General features: G+C 41.5%; 1 protein-coding gene across 1 annotated transcript in view; it reads right to left on the bottom strand.

Moving 5' to 3' along the window:
• KIF13B (kinesin family member 13B) overlaps positions 1 to 18,200 on the bottom strand; it is a 190,695-nt gene that overhangs the window by 15,865 nt on the left and 156,630 nt on the right. The window contains exon 37 of the mRNA XM_082616987.1: positions 13,556 to 13,689. Coding sequence (XP_082473113.1) covers positions 13,556 to 13,689 — 134 coding nt within the window. The remainder of the gene's footprint in view (positions 1 to 13,555; positions 13,690 to 18,200) is intronic.

An 18,200-nucleotide genomic window follows, 5' to 3' on the forward strand; every position in this document is an offset into this window, starting at 1 on the left:
AGAAAAAGGAAAGAGAAATGAAGATGTAGAGATATGGAGACTCCTGAACACCTGGAAACTGGGGGGAGAGCGAAAGACCGTGCCCAGGAAGACGGGGCGACAGGGCGAGGGTGACGGTGGCCTCGGCAGAAAGAGCGTGCACACGCACCTGTGAGTGTGCACGATCATGGGGGGGAGGGGTGGGGGGGTACCAGCCTTCTATATTTGGCCACAGCCTTTGGTGAACTTAGCAACCTTAGTAAGGGTACCAGAAATACCTACGAAGTGCACTGAAATCTTCAGCGTGTCACCTGTCCTCCACACCTCACAGCGCACATCTCCAAATGGCACAGCTTGTACGTTCATGCTCTTTTACATACCCCCCGTGCGGGCGGTTGCCTCCGATCTCAAGAGCTCAAAACACTGCAGATCATAAGTTCATTAATCCTTATGACACATCTGGTAACTATTAATAAAAATGACTGCAAAGTATTTTGCAGCTATAAATATTAAGTAGTCCCACGAGGCCCACGCATATAAGTATAATTATCTACATTTCACACTACAGAAACCAAGGTTCAGAGGCATTTACCGAACGGTTAAATGTACACAGACTGCCCAGGGGGGTCAGTGACAGGGATGGAAAGGGACTGTGGCCTAGAGGCCAGCTGAACCTGCTGTCGTGCTGTCCCGAGGGTGGCTCAAACCTAGTCGATGGGCAGGTGACAGGCAGAGGGCTGCTCTGAAGCATTTTGGGGAAAAGGTGATGGTCACTTCTCTTACCATACCTTGTCATTTACTAAACTCTGGCTTTCACATGCCACCAGAATGAAAACAGAGCAGACTGGCTCAGAATTTCATAACTAGGCATAAGAGCTAATTTGGAGACCTCCTTGCCCCAGAGTAAAGCCTGACGTCCTTGGCATGACTTGAAAGAACCTCACCTCTCACGAGGCTGCACTTCCCTCGCTCGGCAGGCTCGGCAGGCTGACCCACTCTGCCCTGAACACGCCGTCCTCGCGCTATCCCTTCCCCTAGGGTATCACACTGCACCCGGTGAAGACCTAGTCATCTTTAAGTCTCAGCTCAAGCAACATCTACTCCTCCTCAAACTGCAGGTAGAATGCCGCCTTCACTGAGTCACCCCTGACACATGCATTCAGCACCTACAGCATTGTCCTATTTATTTATCTGTCGATGTGTCTCGACGGGAGCCCCTCTCGACTGCAAGCTCTCTGCAGGGTAGGGGTTATGTCTCATTCATCTCATCCATAAACAGGAACTTAATGTTTGTTGAATGAATAAATAGTTAAATAAGTGAATGAATGAATTACTTCAGTGACATGAAGGCTGAATTGTACAGTTAGACAGGATTCGGAAAAATCCTATCAAAATCCTATCAAAGTCCAAACTTTGGGCATAGGGGTAGGTAGAGGGCAGAAGAGGTATCAGCTGAAGCAAAAAATCATCACTTTGTTCAAAAAAAAATTAGATTTTCTGATGTATTTTTTTGTTTGAAAATGAACCTTTCCTAATAATCACCCCTTATCCTGAATTTGATACATTCTTACATGTCATTTTCTAATGGCTCCTAAGTGAATATGATCCTCTAAGTCTTTTCTTTTTTTTTTTTTTTTTTTTTGCTGTACGCGGGCCTCTCACTGTTGTGGCCTCTCCCGTTGCGGAGCACAGGCTCCGGACGCACAGGCCCAGCGGCCATGGCTCACGGGCCCAGCCGCTCCGCGGCATATGGGATCCTCCCAGACCGGGGCACGAACCCGTATCCCCTGCATCGGCAGGCGGACTCTTAACCACTGCGCCACCAGGGAGGCCCAAGTCTTTTCTTTTTTTAACTCTAACCAATCACTTTAATCCAAGCATAGGAAAATACAACAAGAGATGTAAGATTTATTTTTGCCATAAATACTCAACAGCTAACCTTTGATATTCGTGCTGCTAAAGTGAGAAAAATATAAGGAACACCACTGAGCTGGGGCAGTGCACATAAACAAGATACTTCCTCATCTTTGAATATGTTCTGGTAAAGTAATAAACATTAGATAAAATCAGACACGTACAATTACTAAAGATCAAGAATCAGCAATAGCCTAATCAATATAAACAAATTTTTAAAGGTTATGTTAATCAGAGGCAGGGTGGTGAGGCTGGCAGTGTCAGAGAGAGCTGGCAGTGCCCTCCACGCGGGTGCAGGGACAGGCGCTCCAGCCACCACGGAGGGGGTGCCCTCGGACCCAACCTGGCACCAGCCTGGGCTCACGAGCAGCCTTAGGATCTGCACTCTGGCTTTCCAGAGGGATCCAGGTTAAGACTGTGCTGGCCATGATGATGCCAGCACTTCTTTCCACCTGGCAGTTATAGTTCTTAGTTTAAATGAGTAACTCGGCATTCTAATTGATCCCTCAGTCCCTTGTGTAGACCTGATCACCTCTGGGTGATCACATCTGGAAGGTGGTTGATCCAGTCCACAGGAATTCCCTAAGCAATGCCACCCAGGGAGGATGGCGGGGGGCCACCAGCTGGTCCTCACCAGAGACACTGTTACCCTACCTGGCACATGCTCCTTCCAATCAGTGACATTAAAGTGTCACTGGGCTTCCCTGGTGGCACAGTGGTTGAGAGTCCGCCTGCCGATGCAGGGGACACGGGTTCATGCTCCGGTCCGGGAAGATCCCACATGCCGCGGAGCGGCTGGGCCCGTGAGCCGTGGCCACTGAGCCTGCGCGTCCGGAGCCTGTGCTCCGCAACGGGAGAGGCCACAACAGTGAGAGGCCCGCGTACCGCAAAAAAAAAAAAAAAAAAGTGTCACTGTGTCAAGCATGGGATGGTGAGTTCACTTTTCTGACCAATATTACAATCCCTCATGAGGTATGTACATACAGTTGAATAGATTCTTCCAGTTTTATTCTATTCCAATCCATCTTCCAAACTGCAGTCAGAGGGGCTTTCTGAGACACAAATTTGACCACATCACTCTCCTGCTTTAAGTTGTCAATGATTCCTCATTGCCCAGAGATAATTTTTTTTAGAAAGAAATGGACAAAAAAACCAAAGATGGATACATCCTACCCAGTGTATTTCCACGGCATGGCTAGTTCCTCCTTCAAATACTTTATAGAGTCATTCATTCTACAAATATAATCGCTTGCTATTTTTAATCAAACCCAGGGAAATCTCTCCAGATCACAATTGTGCAGTTTTGCTTCTTGAATATGTCTCAGCTCTGTTCCTCCCTAGGCTCGGACCTTAGTTAACCCACCTGAGTCTCACCTTCCTCTCCGTCCAACTCAGTGTCTAACATCACCCTTTAACTCTGCGGGTCCAACATGGCAGCCACCAGCCACATGGCTTCTGAGCACTTGAAATGCGGCTGGTGTGACTGAGGAAGTGGATTTATTTTACTTAATTTTAACTAATAATATGTAAACTTAAAAATGAAAGCACCTTTAAGTATGTTTGGAACGGCTTGGGCATGTGGATCTATTTTTTCAACTTCATGAACTCTAAATGCAGATCAAGATTTCTGAGGAAAATTTAGTATCTAAATTGAGATGTGCTAGAAATGTAAAATACACACCTGATTTCAAGGACTGTACAGAAAAAAAGATGGGACTGTCTCAGTAAGTTTTTTTATACTGATTACAGGTTGAAATGATGATATTATGAATATACTGGGTTATGTAAATTATCTTATTAAAATTAATTTGACCTGTTTCTTCTTACTTTTTTATTTTTTTTATTGGAGTATAATTGCTTTACAGTGTCGTGTTAGTTTCTGCCGTACAACAAAGTGAATCAGCTATACGTATACATACATCCCCTCCCTCTTGGACCCCCCTCCCATCCCCCCCAGCCCACCCCTCTAGGTGGTCACAGAGTACCGAGCTGTGCTCCCTGTGCTCTACAGCAGGTTCCCACTAGCTATTTTACGCATGGTAGTATGTGTATGTCAACCCTAAATTACTTTGTCACAATTAATTTGACCTGTTTCTTTTTACTTTAAATGTGGCTACTAGAGAATTCTAAATGACACATGTGGCTCATATTTATTTTCATCAGACAGCAGTGGTGCTGAGCTGATGCATATAAAATCCCTGGCACACCAAGCACTCAGTACATTTTTAAAGTACCATGGTAATCCAATCATTGGGATTTCGGGTGTTGTCTTCCAAGGTATTTCTAGGTAGACTTACTATATGCACATTTTTAAACAATCAACAATTCCACCTGCTGTAAGTAAAACATGGGCCAGGTGCCTACTATATTCTAAAGGTTGTGCCAGGAGCTAGGGATACAATGTGTGCAACACCAGGCGTAGACAGGGCCCTTCTTACTCCTCAGAAATGGGCACTCAAGGTCCACCATCTGATATTCCTATTTAGTTCAATTACATGAAACAACTAAACGGCCCACTTCTTCTATCAACAAGTAAATTGTTTGATCCGTTGATAAAAGTGACTAAGCCCATCCAGACTTTTTATTTCACTCTATCATATATGTGTTAGTTCAAGTTGCTTGAGGCCCTCGATACAGAGAATTTTAAATACTAATATTTCTGAAGTTGTCAGGAAAGAGACTGTTCCTTATTTTTTAGGGTTTAGCTAGTTAACTTTTTAAACTTCTGCATGATAATTATTAAAATTTATTTAAGTATTTATGTGAAAAAGATCTCTATTTTTTAAAAAGAGGATGTAATATTCACTCCATCCACTTAGTTTCTCAAGCACCCATGAAGGATGAAGGATGTTTACTTGAAACATAGGATGGCTATCAATCTAAAAGCTTAAAAACAGGGTCTAAATCTAGACTGTCCCCACCTTGGTGTGCCCTGTAAGCTAAGAATGGTTTTTACATTTTGAAGTTGTTGAAATAAATGAATACCTTGTGACATGTAAAAAGTATATGAAATTCAAATTTCAGGGTTATAAATAAAGTTTTATTGGAACAAAACCGGACCCAATGTTCGGACCAGAACTACAGCTAGTTCTGACAGACACTGTTTGGCCTGCAAAGCCTAAAATGATACTATCTGGCTCTTTACCAAAAAGGGTTCCAACCTCAGGTCTCCAGAATCATACAGAAGTATACAAGGCCCATTTGTGGAAAACGACTGGCAGACTGAGGTCTCTTCCATCAACTCCTATCCTGCCTCAGAAACTATCTTCTTTTCATTATTTTTCAGATCAACTACTAACTCTGATTCTGAAGACAACCTGTCAACTTAGTGTCTCTAAGTATGTCAATATCCATACATTTCTGAGGCAAAGATAGACGGTAAGATGTTATGATTTTGGAAAAGAAAACAGAGATAAGAGTCTCATTTTGTAAAGCAGTAAGAATGCCTAGGGCTTCCCTGGTGGCCCAATGGTTAAGAATCCGCCTGCCAATGCAGGGGACATGGGTTCGAGCCCTGGTCCAGGAAGATCCCACATGCTGCGGAGCAACTAAGCCCGGGTGCCACAACTACTGAGCCTGTGCTCTACAGCCCACGTGCCACAACTATTGAGGCCACGCGCCACAACTACCGAAGCCTGCGCACCTAGAGCCCGTGCTCTGCAACAAGAGAAGCCAGTGCAGTGAGAAGCTCGAGCACCGCAACAAAGAGCAGCCCCTACTCACCGCAACTAGAGAAAGCCTGCGCACAGCCAAAAATAAAAATAAATAAAATAAATAAATTTTAAAAAAAAAGAAGAAGAAGGATGCCTAAGAATACATCCCCAAACCAATTGAACAGAAATCACTTGCCTTGAATTCTTGGGTTTTTTTGACCACGCTGCGTGGCATGCGGGATCTTAGTTCCTTGACCAAGGATCAAACCCATGCTCCCTGCATTGGGAGCGTGGAGTCTGAATCACTGGACCACCAGGGAAGTCCTACTTTGAATTTTTTTTAAAAGTCTGCACTCCAGAAGGGCTGTGCAAACTTCCCTTTGTTAACTCAAGAAAAAGCAATATAGCATACCATATCCAAATATAAACTACACGGGGAAATAAACTTTAAAAATAACCTAAATAATTAAGGAAAACTCAAGGCTAGAAAACAAAGTATAGATACCTTTTCTTATTTTAGTTAGTTAAGATGATGAACCCTTAAGACACCAGGATAGGCATTTATATGGCTTGTTTCATCAGAGGAGCCCAAGTATGAAGAGCCTAAAACAGCATCTTCATGCACAAGGGAAGAACCAGTAGCTGTGTTTGTTTCTCCCCATTTTATACATGGAGGAATCGCTGACACGAAAGCTGGAAGAACTAGCCAAGCATATTTTCAACTAGGCCAGAGATGCGCAGGGCGCTGCTTTCTCTACTCAAGGCCCTGCTTTCTCTACTCAAGGCCCTGTCCATCTTCCACACTGGAAGCTGTGTTGAAACTGGAGACAAACATCCCTGAAGTCGACAAGGCAGCCATAAGCAAAGCGCAGGACACTGAAGAGGGGCAGATGGTAAAACAAAGATAGGCCGGAAGTGCGGCTGTGTTTTTGATGGTGGAAAGTGAATGTGAGCGTTAACTCTTTAATTCCCCAAATGAACCAAAGACGCCATTTGGAGTACCGAAGTTTGAAGTACATAAACAGCTTCATCTGAACACAATCTTCTAGATATATGAAAAAAGCTATTATGCCACATTAATTCAATCTAACTAATTGGAGAGCAGGAAGTGCTTTCAATTATTGTATGTGCTGTCTGAGAAACACACTTGAATATGAGTACAGGTTTCATTAATTGCAGTTCATTATTTTCTAGATTAGTTACTAAACTTGCATCAGAAGGTCAAAGACAGCAATTTTGTCAGCTGCCACCTCTTTCGGTGCTGTATCTTTTGCATTTCTGGAACTCAGACAGAAATTGATTACAAACAAAAACAAATCTCCATAAAAATGACAAACATAAGTCTTTACGAATATGTTCAAGCCGAATGATTTTGTAAAATATAAGAACCTTTGTTTTTAAAGACTTTCTTAAAATCTTTATTTTCTTTCTGTAAATTTTTGTATTCCTCAGAATAAACTGTTAACTTCTATCTTACAAGAACAGATCCATGAATCTTTTCAGATGCTGAAATAGGCCCCCCAAAATAATAGAATCCTGATCTGAGAACCTGCTGATTCCAAAGAACAAGTTAATAAACATGAATTTTTTCATTAGATTTTCACTGTGGTTGTGTGTTGCTATCTTTGCATGAGGGAGGGAACTGAACATTCTTGGTTTGAAAATGTCAAGGACACTCTGATTAAAAGTACTTTTTTGATAATAATCATTCCTTCATTATACAACTTCTGCCTCTCTTCCACCTAATCTAGCAAAGAAAAGAGGGAAGAATGACTGGTAGAAACAGGATCTATTCCATTCCCCGGTTCTTAATGGGAATACTTTCATATTTTCAAAATCTTCCTTTTACAAAATAGCAGTGACAGAAAGCCCTGGGGTTTTTTTTAGAGAGTACCCTGCTATCTATAAATCACTGTAACTCATTTACAGTTGTTACCATTCTCTTCGTTAACTTCATTTCTGTTGTTCTGTGCCTTTCATACTGCTGCTTTCCTGGAACCATCCTTACACAATTCTTCCCTGCCTTTGGTGTTGATATCCCCTGAATGCTTATACAGTCAGCTCTCTTAGTCATTGTTTGGTCAAGCTATAAATAACTTCTTTCATCCGTCCTCACAAATCATTTCTGATGTTATTCTCTGAAATAATTCCAGTTGGTCAATGAATGTCTAGTAGTAACATACCCAGAACTCAGTGCAATGATCTAAGTGTTGTCTAATGATGCCGGATAGAACCCAGGTGTGGTGTTTAGGTGGGTTGCTGTGAAGTGTCTTTGTTACTGTGACTCTTCCAGAGAAGGAGTTTAAGTCTCCAAATTAACTTGGGACAGAAACAGACAAAGGAAGAAGTTTTGAGATCTTTCATCACAGTCAGGTAGGAAATGGAGAGGGCGATGGCTTTGAAAATGATGAAAAGAGAAAGTTGGCTGGGGACAGAAAGGAGAGTGTGCCTGTCTTATTCTACAGTCTGCTGGGTTACCACGTACTGTCTGTGCTGATCCATTTGGGGGTTTCTGTTTAGTCTGTTGTGCCATCTCACATTAGAAATCTTAAGCAGGGTTACTATCTATTTTTTGTCTCTAAGTTTTTTGCAATGTTAATATCAATATTTATCCCTTCCTGTACTGTAGAATTGATCCAGATTCCTTTTAGGCATGTGCACGGATTTCTGTTTTTCTGGGTTCTATCTTTGATGTCATTCTAAAACCTATATAAGTTTTTTAGTCTGGTATTGATTATTTAATGGCTATTTATATAGGCCACTGAAATTAGTGTACTAACAAGGCAGTAGTAGCCAATTAAAACCAGAATCAAAACAGAGAGCAAGCTTTGGGATGTTCGTGTATTTCTTCACGCTACACTAGATACCTCACACAGAGCTATGGCTAAGCCAGGCAGTGGGCAGGGTGGTCTAGGAACGTTCATCAGCATGAATTTTGTCCTAGGCTTTCTAGACTGGTGATACAGAGGAAGGCATGGTGTCCCTCTATTTCTGTAATGCATCTAACAAAGTCTCCCATAAACTCTTTGCTAGAGAGAGGGGGAAACGTGGGTTGGAGATGGCAGTTACTGAATATGCAGAGCTGAAGTGTGTCACTCTGTCACTCTGTGACTTGGGGAGTGATCTCTAGTCACATATGACAGAGTTCTCTCTCACGCCCTAATGTTCCATATTTCGTTTGTGACTCAAATGCAGACTATGCCCTTCAAAGTGCAGATGATCGTTAGGACAGAAGTATTTTTAAAATAATTATTCAAAAAATATCTTGCTATCCTAGGAATGTTGAAACAAAATCAAGACAAAAAATTTTCTAGGGGCTTCCCTGGTGGCGCAGTGGTTAAGAGTCCGCCTGCCGATGCAGGGGACGCGGGTTCGTGCCCCAGTCCAGGAAGATCCCACGTGCCACGGAGCGGCTGGGCCCGTGAGCTATGGCCGCTGAGCCTGCGCGTCCGGAGCCTGTGCTCCGCCAACGGGAGAGGCCACAACAGTGAGAGGCCCGCATACCGCAAAAAAAAAAAAAAAAAAAAAAAAAAAAAAAAATTTTCTAAATGAATCCAAAGATCCTTATTTAAGTATTTTTATACTTCAACTAAACAACATAATAATAAAAAGAGAAGTGCACTGACAAGAGTATAAGCAAATAAACAAGCAAACAAAAAAGGGGAACGTTAATTGACCAGAGCACAATGAACTAAAACTACTTGCCTTTAAAAAAAGTGCAGTCATACGCCACTTTGGTAGAAGTACATTATTCAAAAGAGGACAATGACAGTTGCACTATTTTCAAGCACAGGGGTTATCGTATCATTTCTGGGCTCCCCACTTTAAGCAAAACTCCCGCAAGACAAAAGAAGAATGATGAGGCATTTATTATAAGAGATATAGTTGACTAATCTTCAGCTATTAGGTCTGGAGAAAGCCTAAAGGAGCACAGAACCTTTAACTCCTGGGCAATAGCAGAAAAAAGCAGAGGCAAAGACTGGGTAGAAATAAACCAACCTTCTTCCTGGAGGACTCGGAGGTTCCACAAGGAGGGAAAAAAGTAAGAACCTCAACTTTCAGGTATCGAATCTGATTTCCAACTGAATAGGATGCCACTAGAGTGAAGATGACTATAAAAAATTGGGAAACACTAAAAACAATCTAGCCAATAGAGCATTGCTCTTGTTGCTGTTATTTTGAAATTCCATTGACGCTAAAGTGCCCTAATTCCAAGGATGAAACATCATTTAGGTGACAGAAATTTAAAGCATATTTAAAGTGGTCCTAGTAAGGGACATCTCTATATTGATACTGTCATGTAAAATTATAATTTACTTCTCTTAAAGCTTTAGCAGAGATAGCAAAAATGAGAACACAAGCAACTTTGATCAGCTAAGTCCAAAATGAGAAGCTCAAGCTTTCCCCTCCTTTAAGAATAGTTCTTTAGTGGAACCTGCATTAATCTAGGAAAGAAACTTCATAAATATGCCTAGATATCTCAAATCCCCACTCAGATGTGATTCTCTCACCTCTGAACTATAACCACAGTCCTTTACACCACTGGATGACACATGGTACATTCAAACTATCTAACATTACGAGCTGTACAAATGTCAATGGTCAACCAACATATATTTTCCATTGACTATGCCCCAGCCCTGAAGAATTACATTCTAGAGTGGAGATAACCAATAAGCATATAAACATAACAATAATTCCCAATGAAAAGATTAAATATGGGAGTACACTGTAATATGTACGGTAGATGCTGTTGTTTTAGTTAGGTTGGTTCAGGCCACTCTAAACTCGAACATATTTGCTTAGAGTTGTCTTTATGCTATTACCAGACCAGTCTACTAGAGACCTAGTAGTCATGCAAAGACTTTGGGAGAGATCAGTCCAAGTAGAAGGAAAAGCAAGTGCAAAAACTCTTGAGACCAAAAGGAGCTTCATGGTTCATGCGACAACCAGTAACAACAAAAAGGCCAATATGCCTTAGCATGGTGAACAAAGAATAAAATGAAGGGAATAGGGACTTCCCTGGTGGCGCAGTGGTTAAGAATCCGCCTGCCAATGCAGGGGACACGGGTTCGAGCCCTGGTCCGGGAAGATCCCACATGTCGCGGAGCAACTAAGCCCGTGTGCCACAACTACTGAGCCTGTGCTCTAGAGCCTGCAAACCACAACTATGGAAGCCCATGTGCCACAACTACTGAAGCCTGTGCACCTAGAGCCCGTGCTCCACAACAAGGGAAGCCACCGCAATGAGAAGCCTTACGCACCGCAACTAGAGAAAGCCCGCGCACAGCAACGAAGACCCAATGCGGCCATAAATAAATAAATAAATAAACAAACAAATAAATAAATAATAAATAATAATAAAATAAAATAAAGGGAATAAAGATTAAAAGTCAGGGGGCTAGATCACATAGGACACTGTAAACCACAGTAAGGAATAGACTTTATTCAAAGAGAAGCAGTGGAAGGTTTCAAGCCATGAACTAATGTAAGGCCTTGGGAGCTCACTCTGGCTTCTCTGTGAATGACAAGACTGGGTGAGGCAAAAAGCATCAGTTAGATAGACCACCGGATAGGCTGCTGCACAGTCAAGGCAAGAGACGATGGCATGCATGAGTGATGAGAAATGGAGATGGCGAGAAGTCACTGGATTGAAAGTGGTACCCACAAAATTTTACTGATGGACTATTTATGAGGTGAAGCAACTAGGTGGACACGTGTGCTATACACGCTGAGATGGACATGTAATTTGTAAGTATTTTCTGTGCTGGGAGTAGACAGACTTGGGAGCTGAAACCAGGAGTAATGCTTTGAACTTGTAAAATGTCAATGTCTAATGGATTTGTAAGTGGAAAAGCTGAACAGGTGGTTAGCTCCACGAGGCCAGAGCTCAGGGGCAAAGCCTGGGCTGGAGATAGAAATGTGAGCATCATCAATGCATAAAGAGTTAAAAGCCAAAGAGCTGGATGAGGTTACCTGGGAGGGAGCTCTGGAACACCTGAATATCAGCGGCTTGATGGAATAAAGGGTCCCAGAAAAGGCAACTGAGAAAGACTGAGCAGCCAACAGAAGGGAAGCCAGGCAAACTCAGCGCTAAGCACTAAAGCCCAGAGACACAAATGCTTCCTGCACGATTGTCAAGTCAGATGAGGACTGAGAAGTGCAGGCAAGATGGAGCTCTGGTGACCTTGAGAAATGGTCCTTCAAGGGAGTGGGGATCTCACCAACCAAATGGAACAGTTTAGCTCCACCACTGAGCATCTTTGTTAAGGCCACTTTTGTATTGACATTCGCATTTATTTATGAACTATGCAGCATTTGGGGCCACTTTTTGTAACACCTTTGCTCATATACGCTCAAAAAAAGTAAACTGAATGAACGAATATTCTTAAGATATCTTCAAAATATTTCAAGATTACCTCTCTTAAACTGGACATTACAAATTGTGATTATCCACCAATCACTAGATTTCTTTCTAAACCACTGCTGTTCCTCTCATATCCAAAGGAACCAATCATTCACTGGCAAAACAGTAAAAGTAACTTCTTATAGTAGCAGGTGATTTGACTTGCTACATCAAAAGCTTAAAGTAGCTGATAATTATAACAATGGTAGTCTGATTCAAGGACTTCTAATACGGTTCCACGTAACTCTGTCTTCACCAAACAGCAATTGAAAAACAGTGGATATCAAACTTTAATGTGAATAAGAATCACCTTGGGTGCTTATAAATGCAGATTATTAGATGCCCCAAGGTGAGCTATGAGTTATATTTTTTTAAGGTCGGGCTGTATTTTTTTAAAGTTACCTTTTTAAAAAGCTACCATGGAAATTCTGGCACAAACAGTAAGTGAATCATACTTTGTGGAACAACGATGTAGCAGTTTAGAACAGAATAACGTATGCTATAACGAACCCGTGGCAAAATCTTTTTTGCCTACCCTCACCCCCACCAAATATTAGACTTGCTATTTCTTTTAAGCTCTCGCCATCTCAGATTCATTTTGATAACTGTCAAGCACCCATTAGTGCCCGGTTAAATTTAAACATTTCCAAAAATCCCGATGTTTAATTTTTTTCATACAATATGTGTGCATCTATGCTGATATATAGGTTCATATAATCCTAGAATGAAAAAATTATGTATCTGCACAGCAACCTTACAAAACTAATACCATCCCCCTTGAATATGCACTCGTAAACTTAGAAAAGTCTTTTAAATAGTTAAGGTCTCAGCCAAGGAGACTCACCTACATTTCTGCAACTTGAATGTTTAAGTGAATATGGAGAAGCTGATGTCAAAAGACCTATTTCAACAACTGAACATGCACTGTATGTGTTTCTAAATGAGTACAAATAAATCCTCCTTTATCATTTTCTGCTGAAGTCACACCTATATGGGCTAAAAATTGCATTTCCAACAGGCTTCCCATGCACCATCACACAAGAGCAGCTTCCTGATTATTTGGAAAACCCTTTAACACCTTCTCTAAAACTTCTTCTAAGGCCAGGGAGAGAGCTTTAATAAAAAGGGGAAACAAGACAAGTTATCACTTTTAGTATTTCAGTGAAAGAACAGGTAAACCACAGTAGAGGAAAAAAGAGGTTGAGCAGCAAGGACAGGGATGATGGAAAATTGTGTGAAATAAGAAACGAAATCAAGAATTAAAAACAGAGTTACATTTTCTGTTCGGCAGTACACAAACAACGCTAAGTGCATTTCATAAATTTCACTATTGTGGCTCTAAGTGATACGACCGTAAATCTCATTAGTAGCGTACTTGGCATTTTTTAAAAGCAAAAAAGGACTGAGAGCGTCAGTGCGTTTAAACAGCTCTGTTATCTCCGACGAGGGTGGAAGAGAAACGATCAGAGCTTTTACCAGGTCTGAAAGCCCAGCCCTGACGCCCCCCGTGCTGTTACCCTCTCCTTCCAGCTGCAGCGCAGAGCATCACTGCGCCAGCAACCTATTAGGAGCACGGGCACTGTTGCTTTCGTGACGCTTGTACCTGATGTGCGAGGGGAGATGGCTGTTTGCCCCTTTTCTCGTCGCGGACGGGGAAGAGAGACTTCAGCAGCTTCGGCATCTGCGGCACGAAGGATCTTACGGGACTCAAGTAGGAGGCTGCTAGGTTACTGAGTCCTGTCAAAAATATTGAAAGGGAAAGAGATAAGGCAAAAACAATTACAGAGACATCTTCCTTACTGTAAATTGGCCATATATCCTTTGTAAGCAAATCTAACAATATAAATCAAAAAACGTATCCTTAAAAAAATTAATATTAAAAGACATGCTCTTATTATAGTTACCCTCAAACACAATGGTGTTTCCTTTTCCAATTAAATAGCAGCAATTGGGGTACGTCTAAAATGCTCTAATATCCATCGTGCCTATTAAATCCGAAGGATAATCCAACCCTGGGCCTTGTCACTAACTGGTCAAGTACTATTGGGTTGGCCAAAATGTGCCTTCGGTTTTTAAGTAAAAATAAAAGACACATTTTTCATTTTCACCAAGAACTTTATCGAACAATGTATTCACCCTTTTGTTCCCCTACCTTCTGCCATTTTTCAGGCAACTTCATAATTCCGTCTTCCCAAAACTTTTTTTTTTTTTTTTTTTTTTTTGCAATACGCGGGCCTCTCACTGTTGTGGCCTCTCCCGTTGCTGAGCACAGGCTCCGGACACGCAGGCTCAGCAGCCATGGCTCACGGGCCCAGCCGCTCCGCGGCATGTGGGATCTTCCTGGACCAGGACACGAACCCGTGTCCCCTGCATTGGCAGGCGGACTCTCAACCACTGCGCCACCAGGGAAGCCCCCAAAACTTTTTTTTTTGTATTTATTTTTGGCTGCGTTGGGTCTTTGTGGCTACGCGTGGGCTTTTCTCTATTTGCAGAGAGCAGAGGCTACTCTTCGTTGCGGTGTGCAGGCTTCTCATTGCGGTGGCTTCTCTTGTTGCAGAGCACGGGCTCTAGGCACACAGGCTTCAGCAGTTGTGGCTCGCGGGCTCTAGAGTGCAGGCTCAGTAGTTGCAGCGCACGGGCTTAGTTGCTCTGTGGCATGTGGGATCTTCCTGGACCAGGACTCGACCCCGTGTCTGCTGCATTGGCAGGTGGATTCTTAACCACTGCACCACCAGGGAAGCCCCCAAAACTTTTTATCTTTTTAAGCAAAGAACTGTTCAAGATGCCTTTTACATTCTTCCAGGGAACTGAAATTTTTTCCATTAAGAGAATTTTGTAAAGACCGAAATAAATAGAAATCCAAAGGTGCAATGTCTAGTAAATATAGCAAATGAATCAGAACTTCCCAGCCAAGCTGTAACAGTTTTTGCCTGGTCATCAAAGAAACATGCAGTCTTGCGTTATCCTGAAGGAAGATTATGAATTTTCTGTTGAGTAATTCTGATGCTTTTCATCGAGTGCTACTTTCAGTTGGTCTAACTGGGAGCAGTATTTGTTAGAATTAATCGTTTGGTTTTCTGGAAGGAGCTCATAATAGAGGACTCCCTTCCAATCCCACCATATACACAACATCACCTTCTCTGGATGAAAACCAGCCTTTGGTGTATTTGGTGGTGGTTTATTTCACTTGCCCCACAATCTCTTCCGTGCCACATTACTGTACAGTATCCACTTTTCTTCGCCTGTCACAATTTGTTTTAAAAACAGAACGTTTTCATTACTTTTAAGTAGAGAATCGCATGTGGAAATACAGTCAAGAAGGGTTTTTTTCCCGCTTAACTTATGTGGAACCCAAACATCAAAGCAATTAACGTAACCAAGCTGATGCGAATGACTTTCAACCTTGATTTGGATATTTTGAGTATGTCAGCTACCTTCCGCATGGTATAATGTTGATTGTTCTCAATTAGTGTCTCAATTTGATCGCTATCAACTTCAGCTGGTGTACCCGACCGTGGAGCATCGTCCAGCGAGAAATCTCCAGCACGAAACTTCACAAACCACTTTTGACATGTTCAATCAGTCACAGCACCTTCTCCATACACTGCACAAATCTGTTTTTGCGTTTCAGTTGCGTTTTTACCTTTCTTGAAATAATAAAGCATAATATGCCGAAAATGTTGCTTTTTTCTTCCACCTTCAATATTAAAACGGCTACACAAAAATTCACCAATTTTAATGTCTTTTTTTAAATGCACGCTGATATGACAGCTGTCACAATACAATCTAACAAAATTGTTTCGAATGAAGTTAAAGACAACTAACTGCTACTGGAGCCACCTTACAGAAAAAAAAAAAAAACAAATGAACCTTTTGGCCAACCCAATAACTTCTGCCCTAGAATAAAATGGGGCTCTTCATTTTTAAATCACATAGCCAATGACACACTCGTATAGCTCTCCATCCAGACTTTAACCTCTTTAAAGTCAGGGACCATATCTTATTCAACTATAATTTTTCATGCTGTTTACTGAATGAAGATGATGAAACTGACCTTTCAGGAAGACAGTGGTGTTTGAGTTGTTTTCACAAGAGAGGGACAAGTGCCCTGAACCAACCCTGTTCTTACCTGCTCTTAATTACCAAAGGCTGGGGTCAGACATGCAGATAACGCCTGTGATATTAGGAGACTTATTAATGCTTTATTCTTTATAATTCTTTATTCTTAGTGAATAAAACTAAATTTTCAAGAAAAACTAATCCAAGTCATATGTGACTTAAAAATTGTACCCTAATTAACACTTTAAAAAGAAGCAGCCAGTCAACTTGAGGCATCTGTACATGAGGCTGCCTGAAGAGAAGCACATGACCATCCCCACCTCTACTCCATGCTGGACCAAGACGATGCAAGTTCATTGGCAATACAGATGGTGCACGGACCTGTACGGTTAAGGTTTTACCTTTTCCATAAAGGACTATTAACTCTAAGTAAACTATGAAAAGTTACAGAAGGATATTCTGTAATCATGAGCTCTATCATTAAAAAAAATACAGCAAAGAGAAAGCTATTTGCTAAGAGATAAGTCAAAAGCAAAAATAGGGATGAGAGAAACAAAAAAGAGGAGACAAGGGAATTCCCTGGCAGTCCAGTGGTTAGGACTCCATGCTTTCACTGCTAAGGGCCCCGGGTTCAATCCCTGGTCAGGGAACTAGGATCCTGCAAGCCTCGCGGCATGGCCACCAAAAAAAAAAAAAAGAAGAGACAAACAAACAAAAAGTTTAAGATGAATAAAGAGCTAGAAGATATAATCATCTAAATGCTAAGAAAAAAATTAGGAATAATCTAAAGTTTTACATGCAGTTAAACTAACATTCTAGAGTGAGGATGACCTCTCATTAAATAAATATCTAGCCAATAATCAACTAAAGGCTGCATCTATCACAGAAAGAGAGAGAATCAGACATGATGTGTCTCCTAAGGGAAGTACATAAAACTACCCATTCATTTACCCTACCTTCCGTCCCTCCCTCAAATTAGCCTGAATCTGACCAAGGCTGTAGATCTAACCACCAATTTACAGGAAATACACGGGACACAGAATCATGTTTAAATAACCTGGTGAGGATGTCACCAGTAAAAATAAAAATGTACAGAGTCTGTGTACAAAACCTGGTCCCTTCAACAAATACAACACAACAGGGAAAAAAGATGAAGAGGAGCATATAGACTAAACAGACTTAAGACACATAACAACTAATCACAATGTGTGAACCTTACTTGGATTTTCATTCAAAACGACTAAGAGATATTCTTGATCCAATTGGGGAAATCTGAACACTGACTAGATGTTTAACGATATTTTGGAATTATTTTTCATTTTTCTTAGGAATGAAATGTTACTGTGGGTATTACTTTAGAAATACATGTACAAATATTTACAGATGAGATAATATCTGAGATTTGCTTCAAAGTCATTCTGAGAGGGTGTGGAGACGTAGTGGGAGCACAGACAAGTAAGCCTGGTGATGCACTGATCGTTCTGAAATCAGCATGGGGCCCTCGAGGGCACATCATGATGCTCTTTCCACTTTGTATGTGTGATATTTTCCATAGTAAAAGGATTCTTCAAAGTGAGAGCAAAATAAAAACTTTAACATACAAAAGAAACACTTTGTCACTAAAAAAAGATGATTGCTAAAAGCACTAATGATGGCTATATAGTCACTAAAAAAGAAACTAAACTCAGAAGCATGGAATGAGGAGCAGGAATACGCAAATCAAGTAAACACTGATTAGAATGTTTTCTTTAATTTACAGACTTTTTAAACAAGGTAGTAGTCTAGGACCAAGTAATTTCACCCCAGGTATTTACTCAACAGAAATGTTACAAAAAGACCTATACAGGGCTTCCCTGGTAGCGCAGTGGTTGAGTCTGCCTGCCGATGCAGGGGACACGGGTTTGTGCTCCGGTCTGGGAAGATCCCACATGCCACGGAGCGGCTGGGCCCGTGAGCCATGGCCGCTGAGCCTGCGCGTCCGGAGCCTGTGCTCCACAACAGGAGAGGCCACAACAGTGAGAGGCCCACATACCGCAAAAAAAAAAAATATACAAGAACAAGCTTTAGTCACAGTAGCCAAAAACTGGAAACAAACCAAATGTCCATAAACAGGAGAACTGGTTAAAAACTGATAAGTTCCACTGTGATAGTGAAATATCTTTCAGCAATAAAAAAGAATAAATTACTGA

Source organism: Mesoplodon mirus, assembly GCF_964341445.2.
Source record: "Mesoplodon mirus genome assembly, chromosome: 1".
NCBI lineage: Eukaryota > Metazoa > Chordata > Mammalia > Artiodactyla > Ziphiidae > Mesoplodon > Mesoplodon mirus.